Source organism: Falco naumanni, chromosome 13 (assembly GCF_017639655.2).
Source record: "Falco naumanni isolate bFalNau1 chromosome 13, bFalNau1.pat, whole genome shotgun sequence".
NCBI lineage: Eukaryota > Metazoa > Chordata > Aves > Falconiformes > Falconidae > Falco > Falco naumanni.
Window position 1 is genome coordinate 19091692 of NC_054066.1, and position 20803 is coordinate 19112494.

The following is a 20803-nucleotide window of genomic DNA, read 5'->3' on the forward strand; positions in this document are numbered from 1 at the left end:
ATGCCCCCAGCTCTGCTTTCACCTCCAGATACCGAGAAGACCCCGGGCTACTGGAATGAAGGGGCCAGGAGGAGGCTGGAGTCAGCCCTGGCGTTGCAGCCGGCAGCACGGCCGGCCAAAAACATCATCCTCTTCATGGGTGACGGTGAGTCCCCAGGGTCCCAGCCAGGCCCGGCAGCTCCACAGCAGCCAGGGGACGTGGCTGGTGGGAAGGTGGGGCTGGTGCAGGTCCCCTCCTCCCTGGCCAGCCCCGGGTAATGCCTGGGGAGCACAGGACCGTCCCTGGTCCCGGCCCCTTGCCACCCCGTGGCTCTGCCGTGCCCGCAGGCATGGGGCTGCCCACCATGTCGGCAGCTCGGATCTACAAGGGGCAGCTGGCCGGCGGCTCGGGCGAGGAGAGCATCTTGGCCATGGAGACCTTTCCCCACGTGGCGCTGGCCAAGGTGAGTGGGGCAGTGCCGGGGGCTGGCCCTGCTGGCCCTGCCCGAAACCCACCGGCCCCCGCTTGCCTCCAGACCTACACCATCGACCGGCAGGTGCCCGACAGCGCTGGCACGGGCACAGCCTACCTCTGCGGGGTGAAGACCAATGCCAAGACGCTGGGGCTGAGTGGGGCGGCTGTCTACGGCAAATGCCGCACCGCCTTTGGCAATGAGGTGGACTCCGTCCTGCATCGGGCCAGGCTAGCGGGTACGGGGCAGCAGGCAACCCTGCCGGAGAGCCTGGCATGGCCATCCTGTGCCGTGCAGGGCTGGAGGGGGTCCCTGTAAACCCTTGCCCGCACCGCAGGCAAGTCGGTGGGCATCGTGACGACCACGCGGGTGCAGCACGCATCCCCTGGGGCAGCCTATGCCCACTCGGCCAGCCGGAGCTGGTACGCCGACGCCGACATGCCCAAGGAGGCGTTGCGGGATGGCTGCAAGGACATCGCCTATCAGCTGGTGCACAACACGGATATCAACGTGAGCTGGGGAGCGGGCGTGGGAGGGAGGGGACGTGGGGAGCACTGGGAGGGTCTGCTGAGCTCCCCAGCAGGTGATCCTGGGTGGCGGGAGGATGTACATGACCCCCAAGCGGACCCCAGACCCTGAGTACCCGGAGGACCCGGCTCAGAATGGTACCAGGAAGGATGGCCTCAACTTGATTGCGGAATGGCTGAGCGCCAAGCAGGTACTGCGCCGGGGCGGAGGGGATGTGGCGCCAGGCAGGGCGCACGTACCCTTGGCACCGGCTTTGTTCTCGCTGGCAGGGCGCCCGCTACGTCTGGGACAAGAAGGGCCTGGATGCGGTCGAGGAGGACTCTGTGAGCCACCTGATGGGTAAGAGCATCGTTGCCTACACAACCAGCGACGCGTCCTCCTCCTCCCTACTGTGGGGGTGCTGGCCAGGGCACGAAGCAGCACTGACATGGACCCCCCACCCCACTCCCCAAGGCCTTTTTGAGCCCAAGGACATGAAGTATGAGCTGAACCGCAACACCTCCACAGACCCCTCCATCGTGGAGATGACAGAGAAGGCCATCCGCATCCTGCGCAGGAACCCCAATGGCTTCTTCCTTTTCGTGGAAGATGAGTAGCCCCAGGAGGGCAGCGTGGCTGGGGCTGGGGTGGGATGTGGGTCCTGGGAGCAGGTGGGCATCCCAGGAGACCAGGGAAAGGGTGACAGTCATGTTCCGCATGCAGGTGGCAGGATCGACCATGGCCACCACAGCGGCAGGGCCAAGCAGGCGCTGATGGAGGCTGTCATGCTGGACCGGGCAGTGGCACGGGCTGGTGAGCTTACCTCCCCCTCCGACACCTTGACCATCGTGACAGCCGATCACTCCCATGTCTTCACCTTTGGGGGCAACACGCTGCGTGGCACCTCCATCTTTGGTGGGTCTCAGGCAGGGGCAGTGAGCATCCCTGTTCCCACCTCCCCCTTTTGTTCCCACCGGAGGCTGAGCTGGCCAAGGTGGGGAGCTGGGGAATGGTACCTGGCTGGGACAGGGGTTGACAATGTCTTTCCCTGTGCCAGGGCTGGCCCCCAAGAAAGCCAAGGACAAGAGAGCCTACACCAGCATCCTCTATGGCAACGGTCCTGGCTACAGCATCCGTGATGGGGGCCGCCCAGCCGCCAGCCTCCCCACTGCAGGTAGGAGTCAGCTGGGGATGGGATGGGGGCACGGGGTGGTGGGGGCAGCAGCCCATGGGCATGGCCACTGGGGCTGCACGGGGTCCTGGTACCACTGCGTGGCTGGGCAGGACCTACGACAAGCAGGGCACCCTGCTGCCCACCACCCCACCACCCCCCCCTATTTCTCCTGCCCCCGTGCAGAGGACAAGGACTACAGGCAGCAGGCAGCCGTGCCTCTGGAGGTGGAGACCCACAGCGGGGAGGACGTGGTGGTGCTGGCCCAGGGCCCCATGGCCCACCTCTTCCACGGGGTGCAGGAGCAGCACTACATCGCCCATGCCATGGCGTACGCCGCCTGCCTCGAGCCCTACGCTGCTGAGCCCGGGTGCAGGGCAGCCCGCAGGGCCTCCCACGGCACCCAGTGCTCCCCACACCCCCTGCTCGCCCTCCTGGCCCTCTGCCTGGCTGCCCACATGGTGGGGGGCTGAGAGCCCCTGGACAAGCCCGACTTCAACCTGGGCTGCCCAGCCCCAACGAGTGACCCCCAGACACTCCATCGAGGGTCTTGGCAGCCAGGTCCCTGCTGTGGCCAGGATCAAGGGATGCAATAAAACACAGGTTGTTCAACTCCATCTGCTGTGCGAGGGTTTGCAGCGACAGTTGCCTTCTAAAGTGCTTCCAGTGCCTCAGTTTCCCCAAGTGGTCAAGGCTTCTACTTCCCCCCCCCACCCCCCAGGACCAGTGTTGGAGTAAAGGAGGTGATGAAATGAGGGTGAGGGGAGCCACCCCCTCCCCAGCTTTGCCAGGCTGGGGCACAGTACACCAGCATCGGTACCAGCAAGGGCTGAGAAAAGAGCAGAGTTTTAGTCCTGTCTGTGGATTTATTGCTCGAGGAAGCGCTGGGCAGAGAGCAGGGCTGCTCGGTGACCCCAGGTGCTCCTGAACCCCCCATCCTCCCAGGTCGGATGCTCAGCGCTGCCTGTGTCACCCCCAGCACAGCCCTGCCTGGCACTGCAGCACTGTAGCTGGGGCAGGCAATGATGCCTGCCGGCCACTGCCCATCCTCTTGCCCCTGCATCGGTTTGCGCCCCAAGTCTGTCTGTCCCCCAGCAGCAATAAGGTGGTGTGCCAAGGAGGTGCCAGCAGCCAGTCCCATGGCCTTTGTGCCAGCTGACAAACCCCTCCACACACCCTGCAAGGGCTGACCCTGGTCCAAAGTCCCTTCCCCGATCTACTAGAGTTGCAGTCATTGCCAGCGGTGTTGGGCTACCAGATCTCACCATGAAGCTCCTGGCACCCCTCGCCCTGTGCCTGGGCCTCTGGGCAGGGATCAGCACTACTGCCGCCATCCCAGGTGGGAGCAAGGATAGGGATGGGTGTCCGGCTGGCTGCAGTGGGTGCCTGGGGAAGCGGGGCACCTGGCAGGGCACCAGCCCCACCAGCCTGGCTGGCCACAGGGCGCGGTTGGGGAGGGGAGAAGGGGCTGCCCAGGATTAATGGTGGTTACCTTTGCTTTTCTGGGGTCTTTGAGCCAGTTTTCCCCTGTGAGGTCAGGTTCCTGCTTGTTTATGTGCTGGGAGTGTCTGGGAGAAGTGCCCGCTCCACCCACCACCATGGCCCCATCCTACCTGCCGGATCACTCCCCAGTGTGTCTGGTTTTGCTGCCTCTCTCCTTCCCTGCCCCAGGGCCCTTGGGGGACGGGCAGTGGGTGCAAGCCCACATGGTCTCCTCCGGCCTCAAACAGCACCCTGACCCTCTCAGTCTGTGTTAGAGGAGGCCCCAGCGTGGGGATGCCCAGGGAGTAAATAACCCTGGGATGTGGGTACCCCAGGGATATGGGTGCCGCAGCGGTGCAGGTGCTGGTGAGCTGGGACTGATGGGTGCTGCCCTGTCCCAGAGGAGGAGGAGAAGCCATCCTTTTGGAACAAGCAGGCAGCTGCAGCCATCGAAGCCTCCTTCAAGATCCAGCCCAGGATAAACCAAGCCAAAAACCTCATCCTCTTCCTCGGGGATGGTGAGTCCTGCTGGCACTCCTGGTGGGCAAGCTGGGTGCCCCGTGGAGTGGGATGCAGGGAGGCCACCTGGTGCAGAGAGTGACCAGGACACTCCCTCCTCAACCAGGATTCGGGATCCCCACCATCACGGCCACCCGCATCCTAAAGGGGCAGGAGCAGGGGAACCTGGGCCCCGAGACCCCCCTCGCCCTGGATGCTTTCCCCTACGTGGCTCTCTCCAAGGTAAATACCCCACCACACTGTGCGTGGGGGCAGGGTGATGCTGGGCATGGGGCCACAGTGATGCCCATGGGGCTGCTGGCACAAAAGCACCCCAGGGATGCACGTATGGGATGCCTAAGATCCCTGCCCATCCCGCTCTTGTCCTCAGGTGGGTGAACATGCATGGCAAGGGGTGCTGGGGAGGCATCCTGCTGGGTGCTTCTGCCAACTGCCCCCTGTTCTGAGCCTGGCGTGTGTCCTCAACAGACGTACAATGTGGACCGGCAGGTCCCCGACAGCGCGGGGACAGCCACAGCCTACCTCTGCGGGGTGAAGGGCAACTACAAGACGGTGGGACTGAGCGCAGCCGCCCGCTACTTGCAGTGCAACACCACTGCAGGCAACGAGGTGATCTCAGTGCTGGAGCGAGCTCGCAAAGCCGGTAACGGGGCGTGCAGGGCTAGGGGGGAACCCACGGGGACAAGGGGTGTCATGCCAGGGCTGCTCCTCTTCCCCCTCCCTGAGCATCCCAGGGCTTGGCGGTGGGGGACCCTGTGTTGCCCTTCATAGGGCCTGACTGGGGTGGTGGTGGCAGGGAAGGCAGTGGGCATCGTGACAACAACACGGGTGCAGCATGCGTCGCCCTCGGGGACCTATGCACACGTGGTGGACCGCAACTGGTACGCGGATGCCAGCATGCCCATGGATGCCCGCAAACAGGGCTGCAAGGACATCGCCTGGCAGTTGGTCCACAACGTTGACATCAACGTGAGCATCCACATGTGGGAGAGGGGGAGCAGGGCCAGGCCCCCTGCTCGCACTCCCACTAACGCTGCACCCATCTCATCCCCTCCAGGTGATCCTGGGGGGCGGTCGGAAATACATGACCCCTGTGGGGACACCGGACCCTGAGTATCCCATCTACAGGAGCCAGAATGGGATACGTGAGGATGGGAATAACCTCATCAACATGTGGCTGGAGGCACGGCCGGTGGGTGACGTGGTGGGGACAGTCCTCTGCCCACCACCCCCAAGCACAGATCCAGGCATCCACTAACCCCCTGTGGGAATTGCGTACAGGGTGCCCGCTACGTCTGGAACAGGACGGGGCTGCTGGCTGCTGCTGCTGACCCCAGTGTGAACTATTTGATGGGTAACAAATGTTCCATGCACCAGGACCCAACAGCCACCGGGATGCATGCAGACATTGAGACTGTCCCCAACGTGTCCCCTCCCAGGTCTCTTTGAACCCGCGGACATGAAGTACAACCTGGTGCGTGACACCACCCTGGACCCATCACTCACTGAGATGATGGAAGCAGCCATCACCATCCTGAGCAGGAACCCCAATGGCTTCTACCTCTTCGTGGAAGATAAGTCAGGCCCAGTGCCTCTGGGGCAGGCGAGGGGGGGGGTCCCACATCCTGGGGTGTGGGTAAGAGGTGGGGGTGCTGCCATCGGTCCCCAGCCCACTGTGGGCACCCGTCTGCAGGCGGCAGGATTGACCACGGCCACCACGACGGTACAGCCCATAAGGCACTGACAGAGGCAGTGGAGTTTGACCGGGCCATTGAGCGGGCAAACGCGCTGACAGACGAGGCGCAGACACTCACCGTCGTCACCGCTGACCACTCACACGTCTTCTCCTTTGGTGGCTACACCCTGCGTGGCTCCTCCATCTTCGGTAGGGCTCTGCCCAGCCACCAAGACTGGGGCATGGTCTTGTGCTGGGCACTGCTGGCTCCAGGGCACCCTGGCTGCGGCCGGAGGGGTGATATGGGAATTTCTTGGCTGACCCCCCCTTCGTCGCCCCCTCCCCCAGGTCTGGCCCCAAGCAAAGCCAGTGACAAGAAGAATTACACATCCATCCTCTACGGGAATGGACCAGGCTACCCAGGCACCAGCCGGACTGATGTGGATGAGGACACAGCTGGTGAGGGCACAGGGACCGTGGCCAGGTGGTGGGACAGGGTTCAGGACCACCGCGCTGCTGCCCTCACCCATTTCTTCCCCCTCCCCAGCGCAGTACGACTACTTGCAGCAGGCAGCCGTGCTCCTCAGCTCAGAGACCCATGGTGGTGAAGACGTGGCCATCCTGGCCAAAGGCCCCATGGCCCACCTCTTCCACGGGGTGCAGGAGCAGACCTACGTGGCCCACGCCATGGCCTATGCCGCCTGCCTCGAGCCCTACACTGCCTGCCGCCAGCGGGGCTCTGCCCCCAGCACCCGTGCCACCCCCCTGGCCCTGCTCCTGCCCACCCTCCTCCTGCCCCTCTTCCACTGATCCCGCGGCCCCAGGGCACCCCACAGCACTGCCGGACGCGGGGGATCCCGCTCCCCGTGGCTGCGGCACGCGCGGGCGGGTGGCAGCTTTTTGGAGCATCCCTGGTCTGGATGCGGCAGCCATAAGGCACCACATCCCAGGCACGGGGTGGGCCAGTGCCACTCACACAGGGCACTCGGTGATTAATAAAGGTGTGGTGTGACACTGGTGGGACAGGCGTGTCGTGCGGTGGGTGGGTGCTGTCCGCTGCTGCCCATCCCCCAGCCACAGCCCTTTGCACCCACCCAGCTTATCCAGTGCTTTATTGACCAGAAACATCAGCGAAAAATACAGCGGGCGCCCGTGTCCCTGCGCTGCCCGGGCAGGCTGGCATCGCCCAGCCCCAAGCTCTGCCCACTGCGCCCCACGGCCGGCAGGGCTGCTGCGGGGACAGGATGGGGCTGGCGTGGGGGATGCTGGGGAGGGCACCAGGCAGGGGGAATCTTTTGGTGTGGGGCAGCCCCACAGTCTCTGGTTCACTGTCCCTGCCTTAGCTGGTGCTGGGCTGGGGGAAGGATTTGAGGGGGGTGGATGGAAGACGGGGTGGATGAGCACCTGGGTGTGCCCTGGTTCCTCCGTGGGGACTCAGGGCCCTCCAGTGCACTGGGCAGTGGATAGGAAGGAGATGGGCAGGAGGCTGATTGCCTCTGGGCATGAGCTCATGCCCACCCCGTGTCTCCCCACTGCCTCCACCCCTCTGGTGTTGCCAGTCTTTGGGGGGATGACCCCCTGTGTCACCTGGGGGTGCCCCTTTTACCTGGAGAGTAGGAAGGGGAGATGGGGGAGGTGGGGAGCAGGCACAGGGTGGGAGTCAGGCAGGGATGGGGATGGGGTGTGCCAGCCTGCTGCAGGGAGAAACGGCCTCACCACACCGAGCACTTGTGCACCGGGTTCATGGGCGAGTTCTTGGGGCAGTGGAAAACCCGTCCAAACTCCTCAAACTGTGAGACGCTGCCTAGGACCCTGCCAGGAAAGAGAAGGGGGCAACTCAGAGCTGGGCACCCCCTGTCCCCCCCCACCTCTGTCACGCACACCACTTGGGGCACCTGCCTACCCCAGCAGCACCCCATCCCCTGCCCCAGGCATATCCACCCAAAACCTGCTGGTGCCAGCACCCCAGAGGGTGCCCACCCCACTTTGCGTGGCACCACCAGCCGTGGGGAAGGTCAGGCGATACCTGTAGTGCTCTGGGGCGTGCTTGTCCGTCAGCACCTGCAGGTAGATGGACTGGGATCTCCGCTTGATGCACCAGTTCTGCAGGGGAGAAAGGTTCCCGTGGGTGAGCTGGATGGAGCACTGCAGCTGCCAGGGTCCACGCGGTCCTGGCACCCCCTGGGGCACAATGGCCATTCTGGCTGCTGGGGGATTAGGGCAGCGATGCTGTTATCGTAGGTCCCCTGCGAGCCTGTGTATGTGGTATAGATGGGTTGGGAGAGCATGGAGGCATATTTGTTGTTGTAGGGTCTCCTGGGGTTGTGAGCTGCTTGGCTGTAGGGTCTCCTAGAAGTTTGGAGTCATGTGCGTTTGTTACTGTGGGTTCTCTGGAGGTGATAGGGGGACACGTTTGTTATTGTAGGGTCCCCAGGAGCGGCAGGGCAGCACAGAGTGCTCCTTGCAGGGCTGAGCCCTCTACCCTGAGCCCAGGACCTGCTGATCAGCTGAGCCCAGCTCCTGGCCATAGGCACCAGGTCCCCCAGGGCAATAACTCCTTCCCTTTGGGCCACCTGCCCCACACCGGGTAAACCCCCCCCCCAGTATGCGACACATGTGGGGAGGGCAGGGGCTTACCTGGGCAAAGGCAATGAAGAAGAGCTGGTCGTGTGTGTATTTCAGTTGGTGCAGGGGGTGCTCGGGGCCGTGCTCTCGCACCCATTTCTGGTAGGCCTGGAGAACAAGGGGTGCCCTCAGCATGGCCTGGGAACCCCCCTAAACCTGCCCCAACCCTCCCCCTCCAAACTCCCCAGAAACCAGCAAGCAGGATCATGCCCACTCCCTGCTGCAGGGAGCAAGATGGGGCTGGGGGAGTGTCTCCTGCCCACTCAGTGGGGATGGCATCAGCAGCCACCCGATGGTCCTGCCAGAGCGATGACACGCCAGGGTGGGTGGACACTTACGTAGTAGGCGAGTTTGAGCCCCCCCATGTCAGCAATGTTCTCCCCCAGCGTGTGTTTGCCATTCACCTGCCAAGAGAGGAGAGACGATGGGGTGAGCAGAAATGTCCTCCCCAGCCAGGCACCCCCCCATCCTCACCCTGGCACCGAGGCTCTGCCTCAGTTGCCCCCACCCATTTCCCAGCTGAGGTGTGATGAGTTGTTGGGTCTCGGTGCTGGGCAGCGCAGAGCCATGCTCTCCTGCAGGCACCCAGCCCCAGCGACGGAGCGGCGGGGACCCCCCCCCCTAGGGCAGCAGGTGCCGGGGCATTGCCCGGTGGGTGAGGGGGTCTCACCCGCTGGTTGTAGACAGTGAAGTTGTCGTAGAGGTTGACGATACACTGTGCCTTCTTCAGGAACTTGCTGTATGACCGCTCTGTCCACCAGTGCACCAGGTTCCCGTGCCGGTCGTACTGTCCCCCTGCCGAGGCAACCACCACCACCAGTAGTCCCAAGGGACCCCAGCCCACCCACTTCCCACCCTGGTATGAGGTGGGGGGGTCACTCACCCCAGTCATCGTAGCCATGGGTCAGCTCATGCCCGATAATGGTGCCGATCCCACCGTAGTTCAGCGACCTGTTGGGCAGGGAGCAGAGGTGAGAGGGTGGAGGTCTTGGTGCTGGCAGGGACGGTGGTGACCCCAGGACCTGACACCCCCATACTCTTCCCTGGCACCCCCCAGCCATACCCCTGTCCCCAGCCACATACCCCAGCCCCAGCCCCTGCCCTGGCTCCCCCCGGCCATGCCCCAGCCCCACACTCACTGCGGGAACTGGGGGTCGTAGAGGGTGGGCTGCAGGATGCCAGCAGGGAACACTGGGGACACAGGAGAGCATTGCTGTTGGGGGGGCACCCTGCCCTGTACCCACCCACAGCATTACCTGGTGCCAGGGGACCCTGCGCTGTGCCCCCCACCCCAGGCCCTCCTCACACCCCCCACCCCAGGCCGAGCCGGGGGGCTGGGCAATGCCTCACCCATCTGGTTCTTGTTGGGCAGGTAGTAGGCGTTCAGCGCCTGGGGAGGCAGCAGCCACCTGCAGGGAGAGACAGCGGTGCCAGGCTGCGGGGGCACTGGGGGGGGCACGGAAATGTCACCCCCTTGAACAGCTAGGGGATAGGGGGACATTCCTGGCTTTCCCGGTGCCCTCCCGCCTACACCCTGTGGGGTGCAAGCAGGCATGGGGACAGGGGGCATTGGTGGGGCCATGCTCTGCCCCCCATGCCCCCTCTCCCCCTAGGGCATGGGGATACCCACGCAGACTTGTCCACCTCCTGCCGGATCTTCTTCACCGAGAGCCTGATGCTGAAGGCGATGCTGTTGAGGATGTTCTTGAAGTAGGTTTTCTCATCCACCTCAAACTGGGAGGGCACGGCCACATCAGAACGTATGCCAGCCCCAAAAGCCAGCCCTAAGAGCGCAGGGAGCAGGGCCGGGGTGCCCTCCCAGCCCCGTGAGCCGTGGGGACAGAGGCTGTGGGGTTGTGGCTGTGGGCTGGATGTGACAAAAGCGTGTAATGTCCCAAGCTGTGTGCCCACATTGTCAGCTGCATCTCCATCGCCTCCGTGGGGTCTCTGGGCCATGTGGGCACCCCCAGCCCTTGCTGAGGATGGGGCTGAACTCTGGTGGGTGCAGTGTAGGGAAGGAGATGTCATTCCTGACCCCGGGGATGGTACGGCACTGCCCAGGTGGCTGTGACCATGCAAGTGCTGGGCACAAGCTACCAGGAGGTGGCTTGTTTTGTGGTGGCATCCCCCCATTCTGGTCTCTGCAGGCCCTGAAGCAAATGTGGGGACCATCTGCCCCTCCAGGTGCCCACGCCCCCACCTGGTCCTGGGCCACCCCTTGCCTCATACTCCTTGTCAATGGCCTCCGGCTTCAGCAGGAAATCAGGGTACCCAATCATCACCATCATGTATCGAAGCTGCAGGCAAAGTAAGCGGTGGGGTCAGGCCCCCATCCTGTGTGCCCTCAGGCCATGGCAGGGGCAAGGGCCAGCATCCACACTGGGGGCCACTACCTTGGCCCTGGCCGCTCTCCGTGTCTCCTCATCCATCCAGTCCAGCTCATCCAGGCGCTGGTCCAGTATGTATTTGATGTCCTCCACCAGCTGCTGCACCTGTGGTGGGTCACCGTGGGTGCTGGCATGACATCCTCACCACCCGTCACCCCACCAGACAGCCCTCGGTGGGGTGCTTGGTGGCACTAGGCATCTTGGCAAGGTAGCAGGAGGAACAGTGGCTTCGTGCCCACAGGCAGCATCACCTACCTTGGCTTTGCTGGCGGAGGAGAAGTGCTCCTCGACAAAGAGGGCACCCAGGGCCATGCCGAAGTGCTTGTTGGCCTGGCTCAGGCAGATCTTGCCCAGCTCGAGCTGCTTCTCATTGCCTTCCATCTCCTTGGAGAGCTCGTGGATGGCATCACGGAAGGGAGTGGAGAGGTGCTCACTCAGCACCACCACAATGCGCCACAGCATGTAGTTATGAAGGATCCTGGTGTCGGGGGGGCAAGATCAGGTCCCCTCCCTGGGCATGTCCCCAGGCACACAGGGAGAGTGGGGAGCGTGCACGGGGGCACAGGGACAGGCTGGCATTGTGTCCCTCCCTGCTGTGTGATGAGTCTGGTGACCTCTAACTTGGGGGGTGGCCAGGCATGACCAGGGTGCTGTGGGGCTCGCATCTGTGCCTTCACCTAGGAAATTTCTGAGGTCCCTGTGCCTAGCCTGGCCTCCCCGGGATGGGGATGATGGGAAGGGGGAGACCAGCCACAGATGCCCTGTGCCCACCCCCATTACCAACCCCCTGCCAGGCTGGGGAAGGTGCTGGGGGCACAGGGGGTGCCATCCCCCCTCACCTGCCGGGCGTCACACGGATGAGGTCGGACACCTTGTACATATAGTCAGTGGCCAGCAGCACCACCTCCTCCTCCTCTGAGAAGTTGTCATGGAAGATGCGGTCCAGCAAGCGCTTCCACTTGAGCTGCCAGGGCAGGTACCATCAGGGGCGCACAGGGACCCCCCCTCCATGCCAACCTGGAAGGAAGCCCCTCCAAGCTCTCCAGCCTCCCGCCACCCCTTCCCACCCAGGAAAGTGCAGAGTGGAGTCATCACCTTCAAGTGGACTTACCCAGTGGGGAAGCAAGGGCATGGAGCAGGGGGACAGGGACAAGCGTGGGGCACAGGGAGATGGGGGACATGGTGTGGCAGGCTGGGCATCAGGGGTACTCACCGTGGGGGTGATGCGCTGCAGCTCTCCCAGGGTCACTTTGTGGTACATGCTGCTGACATCCCTCCGCATATCATCGTACTCAGACACTGTGATCTACGCGGGGTGAGCACAGCTGTCACCATCCCGCTGCCCACCTTGGGGGTGGCAGAGGGATGGGGCACACCTCCAGGGCAAGAGGGACTACTGACCCCGACCCTACCCACTCCTGCCAGTGGAGCCCTGAGGGGGGTCATAGGGTCCCGAAGAGCTTGACACGGAGCCCTCAAGGGCCTGGGGTGGGCTCACAAGGACTGGACATGGGAATCCCCAAGGGCTGGAGTGGTTGTCCCAAGGGCTGTGGCTGGGGGTTGTCAAGATGTTGGAGCTGGGATTTCTGAGGATCTACCAGATGGTCCTCAAGGGGCTGGGATCCCCAAGGACCAGGCATGAAGATCCCCGAGGGCTGGGAGGGGAATTTCCCAAGGGGATTGGGATGAGGTCCCTTAGGACCAGGCATGAAGGTCCCCAAAGATCTGCCACTAAGGTGCCAAAGAGCTGGGCAGGGGCACCCCAAAGCCCAGAGTGGGCATCCCCCTCACATTGGCGAGGTGCTGCTCCAGCTGCAGGATCTCCTGGGCTTTCTGCTCCACGTGCTCAGCCCCCAGGAGGGTGAGCAGCCGCTCCATGAACACCCGGTAGGCAGCCAGGATCTGTGCCGAGGGAAAGGATGCTGAGTGCCGCTCCACACTGCCTTGCGGGCACCCCAGCCCCTGGCACTGCTGGCACTGGGGTGGCATCTGTCTGCCACCCCATGCTGGGTGCTGGTCTCTCTCCTGGTATCCGCATAGCATCAGTGTGCCCCCCCTCACCTTCTCACTCTCTTCATCCTGCCCCAGGTAGAGGGTCCGTTCTGGCAGAGTCAGGCCATCCTGGTCAATCTAGGGGGGAGAGATGGGGGCAGTGGGTGATCAGAGGAAGGGGGGGCTGTGCTGAGCAAGGCACCCCTCACCTTCCCCCATATTGCAGGGAGCCCCCGGTGCCCCGGGAGCCATGCAGTGGCAGTGTGGTGGGTCAGCCCCGGGCACGGACAGGTCCTGTGCCTCAGTTTCCCTCCTGCTAGAGGATGTTGGAGCTGCAGCAGGCAGCTGCAGGGATGAGCCACTCTGCATGAGCACCCCCACCCTTCGCACACGCTCTCCCTGCTGTCCTGCAGCTGCAGCCACAGCCTCTAACACATCACACACCTGAACATGCTTGCACATACGTGTATGCGCACACGCATCTGTAGCTCACCCCTCACGATGCACACCTAGGCATGCTCCCCCCACACACCCCCTCTAGTTTACCCCCCAGCCCCCCATGCACACACGCACACACACACCCTTCCCTTGTCTCTCTGGCTCGCCCCCTGTGTCCCACCCCACCAGTCCCCCCTCCACGCGCACAGCTGCACCCTCGCAGGCACCCCAGCCCTTCTGCACCCCCTCCCCTATCACCACCCCCCCCCCTTGGTTTACCACAAAAGCAAAGCCACTCGTACAGCCCACCCCCCGCCCCCTTCCCACCCCTCGGCCCGCCGCCCACCCTCACCCCTCCCAGCCCTCGCCCCCATCTCCCCCCGCCCACCGCGGCCCACCCCGCGCACACCTGCGCCCCCGCCCCGCGCCCGGCCCTGTGACACACGCTCCCTCTAGCGCACACACGGGCGGCCCGCAGCGCGGCCCCTCTGCCCCGGCCCCGCGCACCCCTCGGTCCCACCCCACACCCCCCGCCCCAGCCCCCACACCCCCCCTCCACACCCCCACCTCTCACAGGGGTCGGGGCGGCTCATCCCCACCGCTGTCCCCCCCACGGTGCTTCTGCAGTCCCAGTGTGCCATCCCCCATGCCCACGTCGTCGTCCCCCGCCAGCCCCCCATGGCCCTGCCGTGCCCACCCCCATGTTCCCTCCGTGCTCACCACCGCGTTCCCCACCATGCCATCGCTGTGCCTCTGCTGCTGTGCCACCACCATGGCCCTCTATGCCCACCACCGTGCCCACCATGGCATCCCTGCTGTGCCATTGCTGTGCCCCCACCGTGCCCACCACCACACTCCTGCACCCACCAAGGGTGCTTGAGGCTTGGCCACTCAGACAAAGCCCACCCATGCCCTGGTAGCACCACAGGGTGAGGGACATGGGCTGGCAGGGGTGGGGAAGGCCAATAAAGCCACGGGCAAACTGGCACCCTGGCCCAGAACTGCGGAGCTGGCAGGCATCATCCCGTCACCACCCAGGGTTTGCCCCCAGTGTACAGATGGCAGCCAGAATGCCAAGGTGAGGGGCTTGGCTGCCAGCACTCTGGAGACCCTAGTGCCCTGCTGGACTGTCCCCAGCTCCCAGGTGGGCAGCACTGCCTCACTCAGTATGTCCCCGTGTCCCCAGCCCTGTCCCGGAGATGCCACCCTCACCCAGGGCCGGCTGACAGAGGGGTCCAATGCTGGGGAGACAGAGGGGTCCCAGGGACGGGGGCTGTCCCCAGCCCTGCCGCCTGCTGCAGCCAAGCAAGTCACACACCAGGCAGGCACCTGGTGCCACCACAGTGAGGACAGTGGCACCAGGTGGGTGTCCCGCGTGCAGGCGGGTGGCTGGGGTGGGGGCAGCCCCAGGGGCAGGGTGCCCTCACCCGGATGATGTAGCGGGAGGTGTTCCTCTCATCCAGGCTGACGGTGAGGGAGAAGAGCACGGCAGCACTGTAGACCCCCTGCGTCTTATAGAGCAGCTCGTTGATGTCCCTGCGGCCTTGGGGGGCATCCCAGCCACCACACTCCCTGATGACCTCCAGCATGGGCCGTGGGCCCAGTCGGTCAATCTCAGCTCGGTCCAGGCATGAGCGGAAAAACTCCTTGACCTTCCTCTCGGCCGAGGCGGGGGCTCGGCGCCGCACGGGGCGGCTCAGCAGCGCCCGCAGCTTGGCCTCGTTCTGCTCGGCAATGGCCCCGATGGTGCCGTACACCAGCTTGTCCTCAGGGATGCCGTGTCGCCGGAGCCAGCCACCACAGGCAAAGGAGTAGAAGTCCTGGCAGGGGTCGATGGTGGCATCCATGTTGGCGCTCAGGAAGCGGGATGCCCGCAGGAAGGCCTTCTTCTCCTGGCACCCCTCCAGGCAGTAGCTGTCCCCTTCAGCCGCCAGGTACTTGAGGACCAACATGCATGTCAAGATGACGCAGAGCCCCGCAGCAAACACCAGCCCTGAAAGCAGACAGACCTCCCGGCGGCTCCAGCGTGGCAGCCCCCCACGGCGTTTCTTGGCTCCGGTGCCCAGCTGGAGGGCGAAGCCGTTGGGCAGGGTGCCGCTCTGGTACTTGCTCACATACTTCACCTCCTGAAACTCGTCGTAGTGGGCTGTCAATGAGTAGGTCTTCTCCATGGCTGGGGCTCCCGGCAGGCAGCACGGGAGTTGGGGGCTCAAGGTAGGCGGGGGGCAGGCTCGGACACCCTACGGTTCATACTGGAGCTGTGCCTGCTGCGGGGAGGTGGTGGAGAGTGCCCGGGTGAGTCAGGAAGCTCCTGGAAAAGGCAGAGGAGGTGGTTGAGGGGGGTTTTGGGAGGAGCAAGGAGTAGGGGGGGGGGGGGGTTGCTTATTGCTGTCATCACCACCTGCATCACCATCCCTGCCTGTGTGCCCCACTGGTATCACTGGGACTGGCCCCTGTGCCACCAGTGACCTTGCTGACAGCTCTACCCCATGGCTGTCCCCTCTGCCAGCCCTTCTGGTGACAGGGCAGGGTCTTGCCTGCGTGATGCCAGGTGGGTTTCAGCCCCTGGCACACCTCCATCCCTCACACCCACCCCACAGGCACCCAGTGCACCAGTGAGAGCACCCACATTGGGTGGATGTCCGGGGTGGTCCAGCAAGCCCATTCTCACACCATTCCATGACAGCCCTTCCTGGTCTCGGGGTGGGGTGGGGGGGGGAGCACGGGGCTGCTAGTCCCTCTGGGTGGGGTATGGAGGGGGGTGAGTAGCTTGGGGAAGAGGGGCTTTGGGGAGATTTATCGTGGGGGAAGGCATTGGGTTGGGGTGTTGTGGGTTGGATCGGGTTGTGTGGCCCTGCGTCAGGGTGCATCACGTTGCGCTGTGGCGTTGCATTGCATTGTGTTGGGTTGGGTCGTGGTGCGCCGTGTTGCATTGCGTTGTGTCAAATTGTGGTGCAGCGTGTGATGTGTGCACAAAGTTAATTCCATTCTGGGGGGGGGGGGGGGGGGGGGGGGGGAAGTCCTGGACCCCATGGACATCTCACATCATTTCCCCACCACCACCACCATCCACCCAACCCCTTTCTGCTGTCTGGTGCCCGATGGGCAGGGGTGTCTTGCAGGGGTGTCTGGCAGGTGTGCCATGCCAAGGAGGAGGGGGTCTACCCATGGGGAAAGGAGGGTGGGGGCAGAGATGGGGTGGGGGGCTTCAAAAGAGGACTCCAAGCCTTGCTTTGTGCAGAACAGCATCCAGATTTGCAGGTGGGGGAGGACAGTCTGGGGACAAAGAGCCATTTGGGAGGTGGTCGGTATCCCCGTGGCAGGACCCCCCAAGCCCCGCAGCCCCCACTCCCTCCGCAACTTGGGCAAAGTTGTGCCCCGGTACGGCAGCCCGGCGGTGCCCGTGCCGGGGAGCTGCCGGTGCTGGAAAGTTTGCGGGGCTGGCAGTGGGCGCTGCACGGCTCGGGGAGGGGAGAGAGGGCATGGGGGGGCGGGGGGGGAGGGCGGGGGGCGGGGGGGGCTGCCCAGGATGCTCGGTCGATGCTACTCGGGATGCAGCCCACGATGCTGGGGGGATGCTTGGGGGTGCCCGAGGACGCTGCTCAGGATTCACGGGGGATGCTACCCGGGATGCTCGGAGGATGCTGCCCAGGATGCTCGGGGAGCTGCTTGCCAGGATGCTCGGGAGGTGCTCGCCGGGATGATGCCTGTGGTGCTCGGGGGTTGCTCGAGGGTTGCTCGGGGGGATGCTCGAGGTTTGCTCGAGGGATGCTCGGGAAGTGCTCCGCGGGGTAATGCCCGGGATATTCGGGGGATGCTCGCGGGGTGCTCTCCGGCAGGCTCGGTGAGTGCTCCCCGGGCTGCTCGCGGGGTGCTCACCACCAGGTACTCGGGGGGTGCTCAGGGGATTTTCCCCGGGTTGCTGCCCGGGATGCCCGCGAGTGCTCGGGGGGTGGCTCACCGCTTGCTCACCGGGACACTTGGGGGATGCTCCCGGGATGGTCGGGGGACGCTGCCCGGGATGGTCGGGGATGCTGCCCGGGATGCTCGGGGGGGTGCTCGGGGGTGCTCACCGGCTTGTTGGGGGATGTCAGCAGGCTGCCCGGGGCTGCTGGCGGGTCGGCCCGGCGCTGCCCGTCCGGCTGCGCGCCCCGCGCTCCGCTCCGCGCCCCGCGCCGCGGCTGGCGGAGCGGCGGGGCCGGAGGGAGGCAGCGGGGCGGGGAGGGGGTGGTGTCTCCAGCCCTGCTCTCCCGCAGGCCAGGCTCCATTAACGAGATTATTATGCAAATGGAGCAGCCCCGTGCCACCCGCCAGCCTTACCTCATCCCCGCCGGCGGGGAGGCAGGGCAGGGGGGTCCCCGGGCCCCCTACCCCGGGGGGCTGGCGCAGGGCTGGCAGTGCCACTCCGCCTGGCATCCCCCGTCCGGGGACCCTGCTGCCACCCCCCGGCAGCCCGGCACACAGGAGGGGAACGGGTGGGCACGGTTGGCGGCCCGTGGCAGGAGCATCCCGGCGGCTCGGTACCCCGCGCCGTGCCCGGGCACCCTGGGGGGCCCGTCCCGTCCTGCCAGGGTGGTTGCCAGGGGAAAGGGCTGTGGGTGGGCAGGAGATGGATCCCGGGAGGCTCCGGGTGAGAGGGTGGGTATGGGGGTGGCACGGGGTGGCATGGGGTGGGGGCCATGCACTCACGCACACACACACACACACACATGCGAAGGTCCGGGAATATTAAACTGCATTGCAGATAAATCCCCAACATAAATATCATGAGCGCTCTGCCACGGGGGGGCCCAGCAAGGAGATTTATATCCCAGCAATTCCCACCGCCCACGGTGGCCCCCTGCAGTGGCCACATACCCTGGCCCTGCACAGCCACCCTGCCTGCCATGTTCGGGGGTGCCCTACCATCCTCACCCCTCTCTGTTCTGCACAGCCCTGAGTGCTCGGGGGGGGGGGGGGGGGGGGGGGGGGGGGGGGGGGTCCTGCGTCTTCCTGGGTGCTGGGGTGGAAGCCCCAGGCAGCCCATACTGGGTGCTGCGCCACACATGGCATGGGGACCCTGCTTGGCACAGGACAGGTGGCTCAGCTGGCGTGGGACCCACTGTCTTGTCCCATGGGCTGGCCCCAGGCACAGCTCTCATGGCCTGGGGCAGCTGAGGCTGTGCTGTCCTGTACTGGGGTGCTGGGCACAGCCCGGGCAAGGTGCCTACTGCAGCACCAAGACATACAACATCACACACACAGGCAGTGGCACACGATGCACCTCCCATGTACACCAACATGGACCAGTGCAGACACACATGCTGTGCCTCACACACACACACACACACAAACATGCACTGCCGGCCAGCTCCCGTTACGGGCACATGTACCCTGGCACAGTCACACATGCTCACACACCCACACACGTGTTGCAGCAGAGGTTTCCTGGGGCACATGCCAGGGCAGAGGGTCTCCATCAATCCCATCAGAGAAACGACCTCCACTTGGACACCCCAACCAGCCAGGTACTACCAACCCTAGCGGGGTGCAAGGGCACCTGGACACAGGCTGCTTCGTGGCTGGGCATGGAGTGCCCAGCTGTGCTGCTCACCCGAGGTGGGGGGGGGATGGGGGGCTGGCTGGAGGGTGGGAGCACAGGGCTGGGTGCCACACACCGGCCTCCCCCTTGCCTGCACTTACCTGGTCCCATGACCCGCTTGGCACCTTGGTGGGATTATGATGGGTGCACATGGGAGGGGGGGCTGGCATTATTAACAGCCCTGGGTATTGCTCCAACAGAGCTGTAAAAATTAAAGGCGTGTGGATATAAAATAATGGATAAATCTAAGCCGGCCGCAGAGCGCTGCAGCGTCCCACGGGAGTTGGCATCTTGAGAAGCTGGGGTACGGCAGGTGCAGGATGGGCACCTGCATGTAGATGTGGGGTGTCAGGCAGTGCCTGCACCTGCTTCCAAGTGCCAGCTCCCCCCTAAAAATCTCCACTGAGTGCCCCAAGACGATGTGTGGACAGTGCCAACCTGCGGAGCTGGCACTGCAAGGCAAGAAGCTGCTCCTGAAGCTGGGGTGGAAGGAAAAGAGGTTGTGCCTTTACAGACAGGGCAGGGGGCACAGGGCACTTACTCTGGGATGCCCTGGGGACACAGGGCACTTAGTCTGCCCAGCCCATGCACACCCAGCAGGCAGGATCTGTGCCAATACACACAGGGATCACCAGGTTGGTGTGACCCCAGGGTCCTGCCCATCCTGCAGCCCATGGCTGTGACCCCGAGCAGTGCCCAGGGCAGCTGCCCACCTCGCCAGCCCCACTCTGCCCTGCTCATCTCACGGGCCACCCCACCAGCATCCTCATTTTCCCCGAGATTAGCCGCGGCGCGGGAGCCTCTGCACACCGCCAGCAGGTGACAAATAAGATTTTTCCACTCTCCCGAGCACCCGGCATGGGTCTGTCATTGAAAATGCAAAGCAGCACCATGTCAACCTCCGCCGCCTGCCTTCCCCTCTGCCAGTCCCTCAGTGCCAAGCATCCAGCCATCTGAACACCCTCACCATCACTACTGGACCCCCCCCACACACACACACTGCTCTCCCTTGCCGGTGCCAGGGTGCTGGTCATGGTGCCCTCAATACCCCATGGAGCAGGTTCCCAGGGTGGGGGGTGGGGGGCAGTTCTTAGAAGGGTGCTAGTTTGGTGGTGTCATTCTGGGTGGGCAGCATTACCTTGCAGTGTCCTTTGGGTGCATCTGACTGGCACCCGTAGGACAGCGGGGCAGTGGGGTGCACAGGGACCCCCGCAATGCTGGGTATGTGCACCCCAACAGGGACTGCCTGCCTCCAGGGAGGGTGCCAGGCTCTGGGGTGGGCACACGGCAGGCTCACCCCCCGTGGTAGGAGGGGAAACACTTGGCCCAAGATGTGCCTATTAGGGTGGGCATCACCCCACAAACCCCACCCCAAGGGACACCATCCCTAGAACCCAAGGGTAGGGAAGAATGGGAATGCTCCACTCCACAGCTGAGCACATCCACCCAGTACCCACAACCCTCACCCATGGACCCAACCCTCCCAAACCCCTCAGCCCCCCCAAACCCCTCAGTCCTCCCCCCCAGCTCCAAAACTGGCATCTCGTTATCCACCATGGCCCGAGCCTGGAGCCAGGCACCTCCCCAGCAGCCCCCGGCCCCACTCCCCCCGCCGCCGCTGCGTCTCCACTCCGCTATTGTCAGAGGGTTGCCTCTGCCTCTGTCTGCGAAATTAATTCGGAGGTGGAGAGGGAGAATTATGTAAAGTGTGGTTATTCTGGAGCGGCGGGGGAAGCGCGGCTGATGGCAAAGTGCCTTTTTGTGTGTTTAATATGCATTTTTTTTCCAGCGGTGCATTTTCAGGCGGGTAATTTGCTGTCTTTTCAGACCCCGATCAGTATCATTTCTCTGGCAATGACAGCTTTTATTTGCACTGAAATGAATGCTGCGAAATTTCCAAGAAATAGCCAAGGCCCCGTTGGCTGCCCACCCCCGCAGGGCCAGGTCACAGGCACCCACTGGCGCCTGCCCCAT

The 20803-nt window shown here is 64.3% G+C and overlaps 3 protein-coding genes across 3 annotated transcripts; 2 read left to right on the forward strand and 1 right to left on the reverse strand.

Moving 5' to 3' along the window:
- Positions 1–2702, forward strand: LOC121096934 (intestinal-type alkaline phosphatase-like). The gene is made up of 9 exons (XM_040613574.1): positions 1–145; positions 328–690; positions 790–962; positions 1036–1170; positions 1250–1319; positions 1434–1572; positions 1666–1874; positions 2017–2133; positions 2317–2702. The coding sequence occupies exons 1-9, from the start codon at positions 1–3 to the stop codon at positions 2601–2603; spliced, it is 1638 nt and encodes a 545-aa protein (XP_040469508.1). The 3' UTR covers positions 2604–2702.
- A 179-nt stretch (positions 2703–2881) lies between these two features.
- Positions 2882–6843, forward strand: LOC121097048 (intestinal-type alkaline phosphatase-like). Its single transcript, XM_040613781.1, has 11 exons — positions 2882–3469; positions 4014–4130; positions 4238–4353; positions 4600–4774; positions 4928–5100; positions 5189–5323; positions 5413–5485; positions 5571–5705; positions 5825–6016; positions 6155–6265; positions 6354–6843. Exons 1-11 carry the CDS (start codon positions 3397–3399, stop codon positions 6614–6616), a joined length of 1563 nt encoding a protein of 520 aa, XP_040469715.1. The 5' UTR covers positions 2882–3396; the 3' UTR covers positions 6617–6843.
- Positions 6844–6970: 127 nt separating this feature from the next.
- ECEL1 (endothelin converting enzyme like 1) lies at positions 6971–15538 on the reverse strand. The gene is made up of 17 exons (XM_040613355.1): positions 14676–15538; positions 12880–12948; positions 12610–12720; positions 12032–12124; positions 11658–11782; positions 11074–11296; positions 10825–10923; positions 10654–10728; positions 10062–10165; positions 9782–9840; positions 9571–9622; positions 9315–9382; positions 9102–9226; positions 8770–8835; positions 8444–8539; positions 7833–7909; positions 6971–7618 (listed from the first exon to the last, which is right to left on the reverse strand). The coding sequence occupies exons 1-17, from the start codon at positions 15417–15419 to the stop codon at positions 7519–7521; spliced, it is 2286 nt and encodes a 761-aa protein (XP_040469289.1). The 5' UTR covers positions 15420–15538; the 3' UTR covers positions 6971–7518.
- Between the last annotated feature and the right edge of the window lie 5265 nt (positions 15539–20803).